Raw genomic sequence first — 17,370 nt, 5'->3', positions numbered from 1 at the left:
TTTGCATTCAGCTGGCAGATCAAGATCTCACAATCAACCATGCAACAGTTTTGTAGAGCTATTTGATTTTCCTTTCAGAGGTCTTGAACACGTATATCTTTTAGATCTGAATCCATAGCTCAAGGCTAGTAGCTTTACAATGGCTCCGGATAAGATGACAGTGGTGGTGATAATAAACCACCTCAAAATGCTTATGGGATAACCCATTTTCCACCTTTTGAAGACAGGCTTTCTGTAGCTTTCAGTCTTGTGGTACCACAAGATCCTGAGGCCTGTCATGTGTGGGCCTTGAGCTCCCTAAGCCCTCTCCTCCAGCAGGGCTGTTGCAGAAAGCCCCTGGCAGGCGGTGCTGTGGGCATAATGCCCCACTTTGAAGAGAAACAGGTTGATGCTCACAGGCTGTTCATTCCCTTACTGCCTTTGGGCATTGCTTAAATTGCTGGTAATTGCTCATAAGCCCTTAGCGGCTTGGGCTGGGGCTATTTTGGTAGCTGTGTCTCCCTGCATGCCCTGTTGTTGAAGCTGTGGTTGGCTGACGTGCCCGCATCCCTCTGGCTGTGCTGACCTCCTCCCTGGGGGTGCTGTGGGGAATTGGTGGCAGGCAGCTCTCAGCACAGGAATGCATCCCTGTGGCTGCCTGCCAGGGCCTAAATTTGGTGACCTTTAGGATATGGCATCAGATGCATTTGTAAACGTTGCTTATAGTAACTGAAAGACAGGCCGTGAATGCTGGGGGAGGGAGGAACGTATTCTTTACAGCCAAGCTATTTGCCTCCTGTTTGATTTTTATGACCAAGAAATAGTAGGTGAATGTACTAGCAGATGCTGTGATGATCACAGCTGTTGGTCTTTAATCAAAATTAAAACTAAGGAATGATACAGATTGCCTCTAGGAGAGCGAGCACTCCCATGACCGCCAAAAGCACAGTGACTTCCAGTTGTAACTTGGATGCATGCTGTGATCTCTGCTTTGTTGAAATCGTGTTTTCTTTCTGTAGAACAAGGGCAGGCTTCTTTTAAAGGTGTCTAGAGATGGTTATGGTGTCATTACCCATCTAGCTTGTGGGTGGTTGTGTTTCTTTTAAGGAAGAGCAAACAAGGCAAGCCCTGCGGTCTGGCAGCTGCATGATTGCACAGAGCTGCAGTTCTGTGTTGTGCCTCACTTGATGTCCCTGTGGGACATGTCTCCCACCGGTGTGTGAATAACACAGGGGGGAATGTACCCCTCTTGCTTCAATGCACGGCCTTCCTGAAGCTTTCTGCAGGTTTAGTTTTGACAGCCACTTCTTGTGAAGGGTTGTGGATGTTTGTGTGTATCAGCATGGGTAGCAGTGCAGTTTGAGTGGGTTCTCACCTTGCCCTAGTCGGGCTGACCTTCAGAGGACAAAAGATAATCTTTATACTTCCCTTCAATTTCTTCTGCTAAGTTGGCATCAGTCTGAAGTACTGTCTTTGCCCAGAGGCCAAATGAGAAACAAAGCCAGAGAAAAGGCTCCGTATTTTTACTGTGGCAGATGTGACAAGGTTGGTCCTGCTGGAGTTTGTAGGGTTTACTTTGCCTGATCTATCTCACGTGCAGGGGTTAACTTTTCCAACAGTGATAGTGTAAGCATATTTGTAGCTCTTAAGATTTAAAAAGGAAAAAAAAAAAAAAAAAGTGACTTTTCAGCAATGAAGGCGAGGTCTTTGTTCCTAAATGCATTTTCACCACAGAGGGTAGGTATATCTTAGAAGTTTCAGCCATATGGAAGAGCCTTCCCTACTCTTGTCTTGGCTCCCCGTCTCATCTGACATCTCAGGAAGGCAAAGTACTTTGCAACACTTCCTGAGTAATATTGCATCTCTTAGCATCAGGAAACAGACAATTTGTTGGTGAAACAGATCTCCAATTTAAGAAAGACTTTCTCTTCTGGCTCTTTCAGAAATAAAGAAGCATTTAAAGATGACAACCTCGTGGAGTGACCGACTCCAGAATGCTGCAGATCTCCCTGCAAACATGGATGGGCATGCTCTGAAAAAGTACCGCCGGGAAGCTTATCACCGGTAAGTCCTTGCTGGAGCTCCACAGCTGAAGTGCTGAGAGAGAGGGAAATAAACTAAACACAATCCTTACCTTTCTTGTTTCCTACAAGCTGTTACAAACTGAAAGGTCATTCCCACCTCCTATCCAGAAGTGTTGGTAGAAGATGTTTTAGGATGTAATGCTGTATTTGCCTGCAGGAATGTACAAACAGTAGAGGTGAGATACATGTGCTAGAGCAAGTGAAGGTGTGCTTTCTGAATGCAGTTGAAAGATTAATTCCAGGTCAGATTTTGGGATAGAAGCTTTGGAGTCAAGAAATACTAAGTGACAGAAATGTTGTAGTAATTACTGTGCTGCAGAGTGAAAGAGCATAAGCTTAGACACTGGAATGCACAAATAAAAATAACGAAGAATCAAGTAGGGCAGCAATTGAGTGTTCAAGAATTGTGTATCTACATATTGACCTCCTGGCTTCCCTGTCTATGGTAGGTGCTTAAAACTGTCTTTGCTGTAAAAAAAAAAAAAAAAAAAACAAAAACAAAACACAACAAAAATCAAACAGAAAAACAACAAAGAAAACAATCTCAATAAACAAGATTATGGAATAAAATAAATGTTGTTGCTCTCATTTTATCTCTTAGGAATCAAAGTACAGAGACTAGATTGTTTTCATAAGATTACATTGGATGTTTGGTTGAGCCAAGAATTCAGCCCACAGCTCCCAGGGTCCAAGACCTCGAGCATAAGGTGCTTGCAGTCTGTATCCTCGTCAGATGTCTGGACTGTTACAGCATTAAAATCAGCAGTATCTAGTAATTGTCAGTATTCTGACTGTGGGAGGTGTACCTTCAAATTTTAGCTTGTTTAATTTGAGAAGTCCTGCAGTATGATAATCAGAGTATGTTCAGCAGGAGTTGGGGAGATGGAAATCTGATACAGAAATAGAAAAAGATGTCAAGTTTCCCAACCTCATGCTTAAATGCCATGTTGCGTTTGTGATTCATACATGGTGGTATTTCTGAGGAAATGCTTAAGAAGTGTTAGATATCTTTGAATCTCCAAATGGAATCTAATTAGAGAAAAATGCCTTAACATGATATGATAGGCCAGATTGTGCAAGTTGCAATGTAAAAGGCTGAGTAATGGATCTTGTGATGCCTTTCTGAAGCTTTCCAATTTCCATTGAAGGATGTTTGGGTATGTGTCTTAAATGCTGACGTTATTTGATTCTCTATTGTGTCAGCTGGCTTGTCAAGATATGAAGAGTTCTGATGTAACTGTATAGTATGTAAAGAGATATGGATTTTATACTGTTCCCTCACAAAAATCTTAACCTTGAAGTCACTGACAAGTTTGTCTTTGAGTCATGATTTTATCTAGTTGTGTTACTTCTGATTTAGACTGATGTAAATGAAATCAGAGTAAGGCCTCTGCTTATTTATTTCCTAAATGTTAGCTCAACGTTTACTATAGTTAGGTGCTGACAGGTTGCTAAATGTAGTACAAGATCTGAGGGACGCAGTACTTGTCCTCAAGAGCTCACACATTTAAGTACTCTTCATATTAACCCTTATGTGTGCAAAAAATCTGTATTTGCAGAATCAGCTTCCCCATGGTAAATGAGAATGCACTCATATAAGGGAGGGTTTCGCAAAGCAGTTGGGATCAGGTAGTCTGAAATCGGTGTCTTTCATGGTTTAAATATCCTGTTATAAAACCTAGAAATATCTTATTCAAAACTTGTTGAGCAGAAATGTGGCTAACTCTTCAGGTTTTCATGGAAAGCACGGCATTTGAAATACATTAAGGGGAGGCATATTTTCTTTTTGAAATTACTATTCTTGTTAGAGAGGGAGGAAACGTGAGAGAGAATGAGAGAACCCAGTGCCAAGGCTGTAGTATAAATCTGTGCTATTAATGGCTTCGGTGTACCAATTTCATGGGAGTTATTTTAATAATCCAGTATTGTAAGAATCTGAAACAACTTCATTCCAGAGGCAGTGTTGTCAGACTTCTATTTCGGTAGTTTTTGTGATTTTGATGCTAACAGATGTGTTGTTGCTTAAAAGATAAATGCAGGCTCTATGTGACAGAGTGGGAACAAAGTTATTTCTCCTTGTTGGTTTTTTATTTGTTTTGTTTTTAGTATTTCATTAATTGTTCAGGTGTAGGATATGTATGCTTGTCACAGCCATCTCCTTTAGGATGTGAAGGATCCCTGTTTGCTTTGACTGTTGGTTATTGCTGTAGCACTCTCAGTTTTATGAAAAAGAGAGGTGGAAAATGGAAAGTATTGAGATTCACATTCCTTTCTTTCATGTACCGCTAGTTAATTCTTTGAGCATCAAGAAGGACTAATGGCTTAGAATCATGAGTGTTTGAGTCCATCCTTTCTCTTCTTTCTGTTTCAGTCTCTCTGTTTTTCTGTCTCTTCTTCTTCTTATCCTAGCAGCTAAAAAAAAAAATAAAAAATCCTTGGGGATGCAAATCCAAAGAGATTTAGGAATGCAATAAAAATAACAAATTTAAGACTATTATAAATATATATATTTACCTTTAAGCTTGTCCCAGTGATTTTATGGGCCCCATCTGGAAGGCTGGAAGGACTTGGCAGCAGTGCCAAACTCAGACATAAGCATGGCTGGGTCTATGCTTACCTCCATGCTGGAGTCCCATTTGTGCTCAAAGTCACTCACTGGGATTTTCTGATTGCTGCTACTAGTGCTTTTCTGAAGTGTGAAATGTCAAAAAAGATGCATCGCTGTTCATTTATTTCATGCTTAATTTGTTATCAGTGGAGATACTTAAACCAATTGATTTCACTTTCTGCTTCTCATGAAGTAGAGCAGATGCGATATGCTCGAATTGTAAATGTTGAAACAACAAAAAGTGAGGGGAAAAGTTTCCAAGCCAAGCAGTATAATGTACCATTAAGATGCTCTCATGGGCTTTGAACTTCTAGAAAACTTTCTCTAAAATGAGCTCTGAAGTTACCATTCTAATACTCATATTTTACTGTGATTTTTCTTTCCGGGAATCTGTTTTTTCAGGTGCTTCACTTCTTAGTGTATCTTATTGATGGATGGATCCTCAACATGTAGTGCTGTTGGCAGAAATCCCGTTTGAGACTGGTTTAACTGGTGTAGTGCTTACTGACTCAGAGTGTAATGACTATATCGTAATATGTCTGCATGCCATAGGCAAGAATGCTCAAAATCAATATTTATAGCTGCTTTCCTCCCTGGGTTTTTGCTTGGTGTTTGAATTAATTTGTATAGCATCTTGAGAAATTAGAGTTTTGAGGTTACTGAGGAAGCAAGCAGAGCTTGAGAATGTGAAAGTGCGTGCTATGCTGTAGTGCTCAAGGGCCATATAGGCAACATCAACAATGAAAAAATCTGTAGGGGAGGAAAAGGGGTGGTTTAATATCGTCAGAGTATTTCTGATCGCTTTAACTAAGACTGCACGTTGGGTAGTGTTGCAGTAAGCCACAAACCTAGTTATACAACATTGTTGGCGCCTGTTGGAGGTGAGGTCTAAAGATGAATTAATATACAAGCTAGATGTTATTCATTCTCTAGCAGAGGTCACTGGTAAGAGGATACTGCATCACTGCACTATTAGCAACATGCATTTTAATTCAGAAATAAAATGGACGTGTAGCTGCTAGGTGGTTTTTCCTTTGTGTGTGTGGTTGTGAGGCCACCTCCCTCATGCTGCACTTGTTGACTTTTCCGGGTAGAGGATAATCACCAGGTCATTTGTTCTGGAGGAGTACTGTCATTTAACGTGATTGTAATTAACCAAGAACTAGGCTGACTCCGAGCCACCAAATTGCCTTAGTGTCTATTTTTTAACTTGGAGTGAGCACTTCTAGGCACCCTCTGGATTACCTCGCATAGCTCTGTAGGGTTTAAATAGAAACCGCATCTAGTTAAAGCAAATAATGGAAAAAGTTGGTGTTCCATCCACTCTTGTTACTGACAGTTCCCAAGATCCAGGAAACAGGTATTTGCATTTACTTTTATTCTGTGGTTTTGGCTTCGCAGCAAGATTGGGGAGCCGTTTATGTTAAACATGTGGGCTTTTGGATGCTTTTGCTATTTTGCACCAAAGTCATTTGAGGCTCCTCGTCCTGAACGTGAGGTTTCTGCTCTGTAGTTTTGTTTTGTCATGGAGCTGTTTACTGGCTAGCTCAGGGGATGTGGCATCACAGTTTCTAATCATAATTCTGCTGCTGACTGATCACAGACCTTCAACTAAGTTGCTTCATAGCTGCATGCTCCAGTTTGCTTTTAAAGCATCTTATGGTGTTAGTATGAGTTATGCAATTTGAACTGTTAATATACTTTGAAATCCTGTGTCAAAACCAATGGAATATGCTTCAGGAAGAACAAAGCAAAAGGATTACCAATCAGTTGTTACCATTTCTAGACGTAAAGATGTATTTAAGATATGTTTCAGCATGTTCAAATTTGTGGATCCTGTGTTATTCACTGATATTTTAGTTTCTTCGTTTTGTTGATTTGGTGGTTGCAAATAGCTGAAAATGTTATATAGACTAAGTTAAGAGATTGAAACTGTCTACTTGGTTAGCTGTATATAAGGTCCCTTTAGTAATGATCATTTGGATCAGGTGGCAAACGAGAAAAAAACACTATTATTAGTCTGAAAATGCTGTGTACCTCTTCTCTTCAGACACGTTCCTGTAGGCGATAGGTGGAATTTCCCATGTAACTTCAAGTGGCGCAGTTCTGTAGGCACTGCTGGCTCCAGTCTGTCCTCATATGTCTTGGTGCAGCCTCCGTGGGCTCATGCAGTGGCATGTGTAGAGCTGCAGGCAGCGTGCGCCTCTGTTATTTATTTTGCTTTAGTGCTTTCGACATTGGAGAGAGGGGGAAGAGGGGGTGTTAAGGCGGCAGAATGGATGAGCTTATGAGAAAGCAGAACACTTGCCAAATTAATAATAAAGAAACGACTTTGAAAACGTCCCGTGATCTGTAATAGTTTCACGGAGCAGACGGGTGTTATTTTGGGATGGAATCCATACATGAGCTTCTTGGCACTTTGCTGTTGCCTGGGGAAAAAATGCAAACAATGGAAATAGAAATGGTGAAGGCTATCTGCTTCCCTCTGAATGCTGCTGGATTTTGGAGGGAAGCGCTCATGGTCGTGTTGCTGGATACAGCCTCATCAGACTTCTAAGTTCCAGCTGTAATCTGATTTCTCAGTTTTATGGCAGTGAGATTATGTAGGGAGGGTTGGTTAGTCTTGGGAAATTGCTGGGTGCTGTGTTAGGAATCTTACTACAAGTTGCCATAGAACTTCAATAACTTTATTCTCTGTCTCCTATCTGAAACTGTTTCACCTGCCTAAATAAATCTCAGACCCAAACACTCACTGTTAATACAATTACAAATATAGCTGTGTGTCTGTACCTCCTGGAGGTATCTCACACAATGTGTGCGGGTTGGGTGAAGCCACTGAAGGTTCATCTGAGCTCTCAGTGCTACTAGCAGAGCCACCTGCAGCCAGAGCTGTCTGTCATGTGTTGGGACCTCTCCTCTAAGCACACATCTGGGGTCTAACTGGTAACAGAGAGCACCTGGTCATCCTATCAGTGGTGATATATTTTTTCATTATTATCATTTTAAAAAGGCTTTGGGGAACTTGAACAAGGGAGGTTCAAACCAGTCTGCATAGTTCCCTCATGTTTCTTTATAACTCTTCCTGCTTATTAAAACACAGAAGTTGTCCGTAAAGCGAAGAGTGCCTCAACCATGAGGAAGCAGGAATCTGAGCCCCTATGTCATGGCTGGCTCATACCCAACCATCCAGCACAATCCTTTCTAAAACCATACATGCTAATCACACATAGCCAGCTCCCATTGCATTTGATGTTCCATTCAGCAGGGCTGCAAGTTTTGTTGCATTTCTAGTGAAACACACCCCTCTTAAATTAACTTTATTTGCTGCAAAATATTTCTGGACACGTTTTGAAAATCATTATAAAGTGCTCTGTCCCAGAAATCTCTCCTATGAGGAGTTAGGAGCCATCTGCCAACGTTCCTCCGTAGATGTGTAATTCTGGCGCATTCTGTTTGTTTTGTTGGTCACATTACCACAATATTATACATGCAAATTGCACTCGGAGTTCAGCGTGCTTCTGAGACTTTGCACAAACAAAATGAAAACGTTTCTCCCTCTCTGCCTGTGTTCCTCTCCTGTGTTACTCGAGAAGAGATAGGATCTAGATTCCTACCTCAGAACTGATTGACAAGAACAGTAACAAAACCCTGATCGGTTCACTTGTGAAAATATGAAGGACTGTGAATTGTAGCGTTGAGGATATCAGGGCTCTGTGACTCCTGTTATGTGTGCTCAGCAGTTCCTTCTTCCTTGCCATTCAACGCATTTTTCTCTTGTTCAGCACAATTCTTAGAGCTTAAAAAGAAAATAAACACTGTCATCACTGAGCGCCTTCTGCTGCGGCCAAGCTGCAGGCTTTAATCTTTGTGGAAGAGCTCATTAGTAGGGAAATTAGCACAGAAGCAGCACCTGAAGTCTGTTTTTTCTAAGGCTGCGTATCTGTTGTGGGCTTAGCCACCTGCTCCCAGCCTGGCCAGGGTTGCTGCACCAGGGATGCAGATCTCTGACACAGTCACAAGGATATTCCTCCAACCAGAGGTGTAATGCTTGCTTTTTCACCAGGGAAGGATAGGTGAAGGCAAGAGAAAAGCGGTGTCCTGGTGAGGGAGATGCCTGGCTGCTGATAGATGTGGAGCTGGGAACAGCACCAGCGTGGGGATGCAGGAGGTGATCTCATGCGGTGCCTGCATTTGGCTGGTCATATTGTCCAGTGCTGGTGAATTTCAAATCAGCTTAATTTTTAACTCCAGTGCTCCAAGTTAAAACAATTATATTCTGAATGGCAAAGACCAAAATCTGGGGAAGTGAAAGCATGATTACTTGTAATTCTGGCAATTGGAAAAATGACTTGAGGTTAAAATGTCTTTTCCTAAGAAGGTTGTGTGATATTAGTTTTCATCTTACGCTGACTCCTTCTGCAGACCTTTTATTAACATGCAGGGCTTACAAGCTCTTGTCACTTCTTCCTTCACCTAAGCTGCTGTGGTGACATTACATTTTTTGCACACCTGAGCAATATTACTGAGATCAGCTGAGCCTACGCTCAGTCAGCTCTAAGCATGGGGCTGAGCTGCAGCTTCTACCAAGCACCTGGCTCTTCCCAGAAACTGTCCTGATGATTTGATTTCAACTTTCACGTTCAGTTTCTAGGATACTGCAGATATTTACTGCTTTGAGTAAACCCTCCAGAATTAAGTTAAGCTGGCCAGCCTCTGGGAGTAAATTTTTGTAAGTATAGTAGAACTGTAGAATTGTTTAAGTTGGAAGGGACCTTTGAATGCCACCCGGTCCCATTCCCCTGCAGTGAACAGGGACCCCTACAGCTCCATCAGGAACTCGGAGCCAGTCCAGCCTGACCTTGGGTGTCTCCCGGGATGGGACAGCCACCCCATCTCTAGGCAACCTGTGCCAGTGCCTCACCATTCTTACCACAAAGCACATTTTCCTAATATGCAGCCTAAATCTCCCCTTCATCTACTCAGCCCTATGTGCATAGATATCCATTCATAGATGTCTTCCTTTACTGGGATTTGGAACTGTGCTTCTGAGCACCTACAAAGGAATGGAACATCTGCCTGGGCCTGCACGAGATAGGTGAGATTGCTTCCAATTGCTTTGCCACTGTTTAGTCTGCTCTTTAATCTGCCTTCATGGATCCAAATTTAAATCGATTCACGTGTTCTTATTTCCTGTTCTGAACATGTTGCACAATAGCCTTATTTATTTTTTTTAAGACTTATTTGCTCAGTTTCACTCCAGCACTGGTGAGTGAAGCAATCATCCTGCCAAATGTGTTGGTGGATGCCTTGAAGTCTGCCAGGTCCCACAGACTGTCAGGATACGATCAGCCCTTGCCACATACAGTTTCTAGGTCACGGGAGATATTTACAGGTTGATGGAGAAAGATCAGCCTTCACCAGCTGTTACCAAGTCAGGACTGGTATAGTGAATTTCTTGTTTTAGACCGAAGACCTGTTTTGGAACAAAAAATATGCTTATAGATGTTCCTTTCATTGCCTTTAGTAAACTTTCCCAGATCATCGGTATCACCACGTGCTGTATGTTTTATTTAGTCCCAGGGTTCAGTTTGTAAATATTCGGAAAGAAAGTGATGAAAAAATGTTGGAGGCTTAGAGATCTTTCCATGGTTTTGGTCAGTTTGGTGTCGTCATCATCTAAACATAGGCATGCTGGACTGGAAGCGATCTCCTGGGTCACAGCTCCCTTGTTTTCGCCTTTCCCAGGCACTGTTGTATTGCCCTTTTTATAAGTGCATTCAGCTCTGTCTCAGCAGCGCTTGTTTTCTGTCCTCGTTTGGGAAACCGTTCCCAAATGTTACAATTCTGAGTCGGCCTTCAGACTCCCGAGCTTCTTTAAATTTCCCTTCCTATTCCTGCTGTGTCCAGAGGGGACGGGCAGTCTGGGCGTTTTGCTTGGACAGAGAGCTATGCTCCAAGGGCTGAGTCTAAAGGAGAGAACAAAATGGGACTCCGCAGGTTGGACAAAAAATGTTGCTAGCGTTTCCCAGAGGTACGTCATTCCTTCTTAAATATCTCTTGTAGAAACAAACTGCACGAGGATTAGGACAGAAATCATGTGCTGGATTTAAATAATATCAATAGAACGCAGTTGTCTTCATTATACGAAGTATGAGATTCTTCAGTACTGAATAACATTTTGCATTGCCTCTGCTAAATCAGAGCTATCGAGATGTTAAGGCAAACAAGCACTGATTCAGGCTGTGGATTTGGGTAATGTGCTCCACCTACTTGAAAGCAAAAGTGCATTTTTGCATCGTAAGAGTGAATTTGAGTGATTTATGATCCCATTTTGTATTTCCAAAAGGCTTTTCTTTACCAGTTTACAAGGTGGTGTTTTCCCCTTCCCCCCCCCCCCGTAATTTTGTCTCGTTTAGGTAATCCATAAATCTATCATTAAAGATAGTCATCGCTAACCTCTGTGGCCCCTCGGTGACAAGCCCCATTGTCAAAGGCAGGCGATGTGCCAGGAAACTGTGACTCCCAGAGAGAGTGTGCAAGGTTAGGGGCAAAGCATGCAATTGCCAGAGAAACTATTCCGAGTGGATTTGTGTGGAACAACAACGATATCCAGTGACTAGTTAAATTAGCCACAGATGTGTTTTCTATAGCACTGTCCAAGAAGATACACAGTACTTTAAGGCTCGGTTGAGGCATAATGATCTTCTGAAGTCAAATCAGATCCAAGCAAAACTGCATCTGTACTAGGAAAGCTTTTAAGGACTTGTGTAACATGATTCAGGCGAGTAGATGAATCAGACTGCTGCACGCTGAACAAGGAGCACATCGGTGAGAGATGAGGTAAGGCGACTTGCATAGAAGCGTGACAGTTAGGTGTTAGTTTGTGGTGAAATCGCTGGCTTTGGGGGTCGGCACGGCGGTGGGCTGGCACTGCGTGCCTCCTGCCTGCAGCCGGGCTTTCCGTGAGCTTTCCAGAATATCTGAGCGCTTGGCTTTATACTTACCATCTCCATTGCTCGGGTTCCTCTGTGCCACTCCTCCTTCTCCTGCCGAGTTTGGTTTCTGATTACTCTGCTGAGGGCATTAGAGATGTTAAATATTTGGAAAATTCTCACGTTCTGAAAGCGAAGTACAGGTGGAGGACTCGTGGCTGTTCTCATACAGACCTTTCCCTCGGCATCACAGGGAATGATGAGCAGAATGAGGGATTTCTGTCTGAGCTCATTGCTGAGGAGCTCAGCTTCCATCCCGCACCAAACTCCTGCCTGTGCTGCTCAGTCTCATCCGCAGCGTTCCGATAACAGGCAGTGGGGAGAAGCCCTGCTGAATTACAGATCTGTTGTGTGCTGTAAAGTTCTGGGGAAACATGAGCTTAGTTACTGCAGCAGTTGGAGCAGGAAGCAAGAGAAGCTTTTGTTGCATTCCCTGACCTATTTCTTTACTGTGGTATTTACTTGAATTTAAATTGAATATAGTGTATTAAAATGTCATGATCAAAAAGAGCCTGGAAGTACACAGCTTGGATTCTCATTGCAATAAGCATTAACAGCAAAAATGGAATTAAAAACTGGTATTTTTTGAGGAGGAGAGGCAGATTTTATGATAGATATAAAGAACATTTTTTCCCCAATAGAAATAATATGGGTGAAAATTTCTTTCTCTTTTTTTCAGAGATCTGTTAAATGTTTATTAACTATATTGATATAAATGTGGCAGTGAGTATTTGCTTTGAGTTTCCAGATAGAATTCCAAAAAAGGTTTGGATGCTGTCAGTTTATTCACGGAAATGTTGTTTTCTTTTCCTTCCCTTCTTACCTCTTTGTAATCTTTGATTGTAATCAAGCAAACTGTAGTGCTTGCTATCTTCTGTTTGCATTTGAATTCTGAATTCTGCTTCAGGAGCTTCTGCACTTCTATTCTTAGGAATTTTTGCAGGTCACATGCAAAACCATGTGTGTGTGTGCATGCATGCGTGTATGTCTCTTGATGGCGTACCAGTAATTAGGATAACCCTGCAAAGTCATGGCTTTGCTTCTGGAGAACTCATGGCCAAAAGTGAATCTTGCCTCTGTTTTCAGGTATATTCTAGTTTTGACCTATGACACCAGGCAGATATATTTGTTCTAAAATATGGCTGTGTTGAAAATACTCTAACCAATGGCTTTGTTTTTTCTCTTTTTACAGGGTCTTTGTAAACAGAAGTTTAGCTATGGAAAAGATCAAGTGCTTTGGTTTTGATATGGATTATACGCTTGCTGGTGAGTATCTTCTTGCTCTTTGTCACTGACTTAGTTTGGAATATTATTTCTTGTTGAGAGAAGACCAGTAATTGATTGGGCTGCTCCAGTTAGCAGGTGCTTCCTGTGTTAGCAAATATGTCATTCACTGTTCGTTCCACTTTCATTTCAGGTGTTTAATTTGTTATCTGGAAGCTGTATTTGGTCACAAGCCACATAGCTTTAGTACAGTTTCAAGGAAATTGAAACTTGAAAAGTGTATTTACTTGCTTATATTCCACTGTCGTTTGATACTGTCCCTTATGAAAGCCTGGTTTTGACTAACAGTGTGATTTTATTGTCCTTGGTGCCTATGATGGGCTACACCTTTAGTCAACAGATGTTCTTGCATCTTGGGAGGGTCATTTTGAAGTAAGTTTTCCTTTTTCCCACTCCTCTCCTGGCCACATCAGTGATGTGTTTGTGAGAAGCAGCAAGGCAGGGGACTAGTGTTGGTTGATGGAGTTAATTTAGAAAGCATTGCCCATTCTTTGTGGCAGAAAGTCTTTGGGAGGTTGCATAAGATTTTCATACAGTTTTATGCAGGACTTCTCTATCTTTCAAATACTTGATAGGAAACTTCTCTGAGACTTCTGCTGGAGGAGAGGGTAAAGTTGCAGTTTTCTGTGTAATCAAACTTACATGATGTTACATGTTTTCAGGAAGGAAAAGATAAAAATCCCACTTCCACTTTCCTAGGCTGTAGTGTCAGGTAGGCTGTGACTAAGGTTGTCACATAGAATTCTACCTTCTTTCTCGCTACCGCTCCAATGTTGTGGATAGAAAATTTCTATCACTCAATATTTCAACTTAAAATACTGAGGATACACTGAGATATATTAAGTAGAGTAAGAGGGTCACCTAATAATAGGTTAATGCAGCGTGTCAAGTTGGGTCACCTAGTTACTGTGTCTACTGAGTAGATATGAGAGATGCTATGGGCAGTGCAAGGGATCAGTGGGTAAGTGAAGGTTAGGGGAGGCTCCGTGTGCTCACATGGTTAGACACAGTGCTCAAAAAGCAGTTTTGGAGGCTATGGCAAGTAATTGATGTTCAGATTTCAGTCATTTGCTTTGGTGCAATTTGTTTTCAAGCAGTTGTCAATGAGGTGCTAGTAACATGTAAAAGGTTTGGTTATTTAACACCTTATTTATAAATCTGCTTAAAATTCCTGCCACTTTTTAAGTCATAAAGTGTATCGCTGTTAATCTGTGCTGGATTTTCCAGATACAGTTCCAAAGAGGGCTCAGATACGACTGCAGGCACGCGCTTTCCGTGTTTGCATTTCCCAGCTGTGACAGCCTTATGGCCAGGCTTTTAGAGAGAGCAAAACAGTTCAAGAACAAATGCTTTAAAACAAAAAAAAAAAAAAGAAAGAAGTTGTGGGTTTCACTTCCGTACAGAAAGAACAACTTACTTCGACAAACTGGCAGCATTTCCAAGGACGCGGGTGATCCCAGTGGAACAAGAAGCGTGTTGCTAACTGACAGAAGGAGAGTTTCAGCGTTCTCCTCACTCCTCCGACTGTTCATTTTACTCAAGTGTTGCATGTTCCTGTAAACACAGAGCAAATGTGTTGCTATCCACAAAATGATGCTCAGTTTGATGAGAGGAAAGATGTGAATGCTTCGGGCATCCTTAATCGGTTCTTTGGGATGTGGTAATGTGAGGCTTCCAAGGCTGGAAGGTCACAGCCACACAATTCAGCAGGCAGTTGGTGCATCTGAGGGAGCTGAGTGGTAGGATATGGTGCAAAAAAAGAAACAAGATGGAATCTGAGCAGAAAACAGGAAATCTGGACCGCTCTTGGGTAAGCTGCTGGCCTGTGCCTTCTCCTGGGGTACAACAAAGATAAGAGCTGTAGGTCATTTTACAGGGAGTTGTAAGAATATAGTTAGGCTGGAAAGCCTTTCTCGGATGAAAAGCCTTATGCCTGCTAAGCACTAGTTCCCCTTTCTGCTTTAATCAACTGAAAGTATCAACTACCTGTTCATCTTGTTATTGTGTCTCACCATCATCCCTTCTTCTCCTTATGGGCTTTTGTTATTTGACCATTATTTGCTGTGCAAAACTGTGGCACACAAAAATTATTTATTAATAGCAGGGGCTTTAAAGAACACAGTGTAATTTCAGGTAATTAATTGGAATTATAATGAAGAAGTGGTGAAGTATAACATTAATGCATTGTAGTGCATTCATAAGACACCGTCATGTTTTCTGTATGGGCAAATTATCCCCCACAGACTCTTTCACATGGATATGTTTACTGTCTAGACTTGTATATGTATATTTATTTATACACACACTTATATAAAGCTAGTTTATCCACAGTTTAACACTTGGAAATAGCGTCTGCATACCAGGTGATGTATGGTGAGCAGATGCATTTTGGAGGCCTGTTCATGGCTTGTGTGAATAGATGAAGAATGGAAGCTCCTCCAGTGTCCTCATCTATTTTCTACATTTGTGCTTTCAGATGTTGCAAAGTCACTTTTGTAAAGCTGTTTAGATGTATCCCAAGTGCAGTCTTTTTATTCAGTGATTGACAGCAGTCAGATCCATTAGACCTGTCTAAAACTGTGTTTTTGCTCTGCTCTGTTTCATGACCTTTCACATTATCTGTAATCTGATGGCATTCATGCTGTAGCTGCCAGTCATAGATTTTGACAGCTCAGGAGCAGATTGGTTGTTTTTGAATGCCCTGAATTACCCATCTTGTGAAGAGGATGTGTCAGTGAAAGAGAACACAGTAACTCTCTTAACTCTCTTTCCTCCCAAATCAATGGCCACTTGTGGCACCAAAAGCCTCTTTAGGAAGTGATTCAGTACCAGAGAAGTCAGAATCTTTCTGCACTTTAGAAGCTTGAGATGGTTTTGTATTTGTATGAGTTTAAGCAGACAAACCTACTCATAATAGCACTGATTTCTGTCTGAAATGAGCTGATTTTGGTAGGAATGTGATATTTCCATTTGCAAGTATGTATGGATGTAGTAACACCTACTACACACATGCTGCAGTGATCATGCATTTTGCTACTTGCATGACTGAGAGTGTCAGCTTGCCAGCTGACAGCAGTGTTAGTATCATCATGTTACATTGCAAATAAAATATGATTCCAGACATTTGTTTCATAGGGTAATATTTCTTAACCTTATTAAATTAAAAGACCACTTGACTTGAAAACAAAATGATTTGAGGCTGCTCAATGCAGCACTGTCACAGTGATTTTGTTTGCTAGTCAAAATTGTGTAATACTTTAAATTTTGTTAATAACTTTTATGTTTTCTCATTGCGTTTGTCTCTTTCCCTGCATAGGGTTGGGAAATACTGTTAATGGAGGTGGGTTGGGCAAGTAAAGTCTTATTGAAGAAAAGAGCCTGAAGGTTTTAGCCTTCTCTTCTGAGAAATTATGAACATTAAATTGCTGAATTTAACTGTGGTTACAGCTGGAAATAATTTGGCCGCTAGGAGCTCAAAATAAAATGGAAGCAAATTGAAATGACTCTTTCAGGTTTTAGATTCCACCTTTTCCCCTCAAGGATTAATCCTCATGGGGTGAACGAGGTCTGCTACATGCATGGAAGCGCAGTGCTCCCTGGGTTGTTGTGCAAGGTATGTTAATACCAAAGGCTCCAAAATCTTTGTAGGACATCAGTCTACCTGTCCCCCTGTCTTGTGACCCTTTGGAAATGCAGCTGAGAGAAATGGCCTTTAGGGGAAATTTTGCTTGGCTGCTTCTTTCTCAGGGTGAGCTACACTTTTAATTATTAGGACTGAATCTGAGTAATGCAGGAGGCCTTGGCGTTCCGGAGTATTACATGGGATGGGTTGCACAATGAGGCAGTGGATAGCTGTCCCTTGCCAGGCACAGGGCTACAGCAGCAAGGTTTTTGGACTGGCTGTAATTTCACACCAGGCCATTGGCAGGTGGAGAGGGAGTTAGTAAGTATGACAAACTGGGTTGTGCTTGAAACAATTCCTCAGTGACCACCACCCTTCTCCAGACGTTAGAGCCATGCTGAAAATTTTATCTTCCAGCTCCAAGGTAGATAGGACATAAGATCAGCAAGATCAGCATTTGGGAGGCCTTCCATGTACTTAAATCACTGTTACTTTGCTTCCATGTTCTCCATTAAACTATAATAAAATCATCACTAGTGGCTGCAAACTGTTTCAATAAAAAAGAAGGGGAAATGAAGCTTGAAAAATACTGTTTTTATTGTGTGCAAATATGATTAATTCAACATAATCTGGAATGTAGCTCGTGTCCTGGAAACGTTACCAATGTAATGCCAAGATTTGGTGCACTGCAAATGTTTTATTGCAAAATTGCTTATGCTTTCAGCTACAGCATTTCCCTTCTTATCATATGGGAAAGACATGGGAAAGGCAGCTTTAGTCATTGTTTGTGGCTGCCTTTCC

General features: G+C 41.6%; 1 protein-coding gene across 4 annotated transcripts in view; it reads left to right on the top strand.

Moving 5' to 3' along the window:
* NT5C2 (5'-nucleotidase, cytosolic II) overlaps positions 1-17,370 on the top strand; it is a 53,071-nt gene that overhangs the window by 13,513 nt on the left and 22,188 nt on the right. For 2 of the 4 annotated variants that reach the window (XM_072339770.1, XM_072339768.1), the window contains exons 2-3: positions 1,923-2,043; positions 12,856-12,929. Coding sequence is in view for 2 of the 4 variants with exons in the window: in XM_072339768.1 (XP_072195869.1) it covers positions 1,923-2,043; positions 12,856-12,929 (195 nt within the window). In the remaining 2 variants the exon portion in view is untranslated. Of the gene's footprint in view, positions 1-1,922; positions 2,044-10,464; positions 10,703-12,855; positions 12,930-17,370 lie in introns of those variants that run through there. The other 2 variants (XM_072339771.1, XM_072339769.1) reach the window with 2 other exon arrangements.

This window comes from Excalfactoria chinensis, chromosome 6 (assembly GCF_039878825.1).
Source record: "Excalfactoria chinensis isolate bCotChi1 chromosome 6, bCotChi1.hap2, whole genome shotgun sequence".
Taxonomy (NCBI): domain Eukaryota; kingdom Metazoa; phylum Chordata; class Aves; order Galliformes; family Phasianidae; genus Excalfactoria; species Excalfactoria chinensis.
This window is presented reverse-complemented; position numbering and strand designations above follow the sequence as displayed.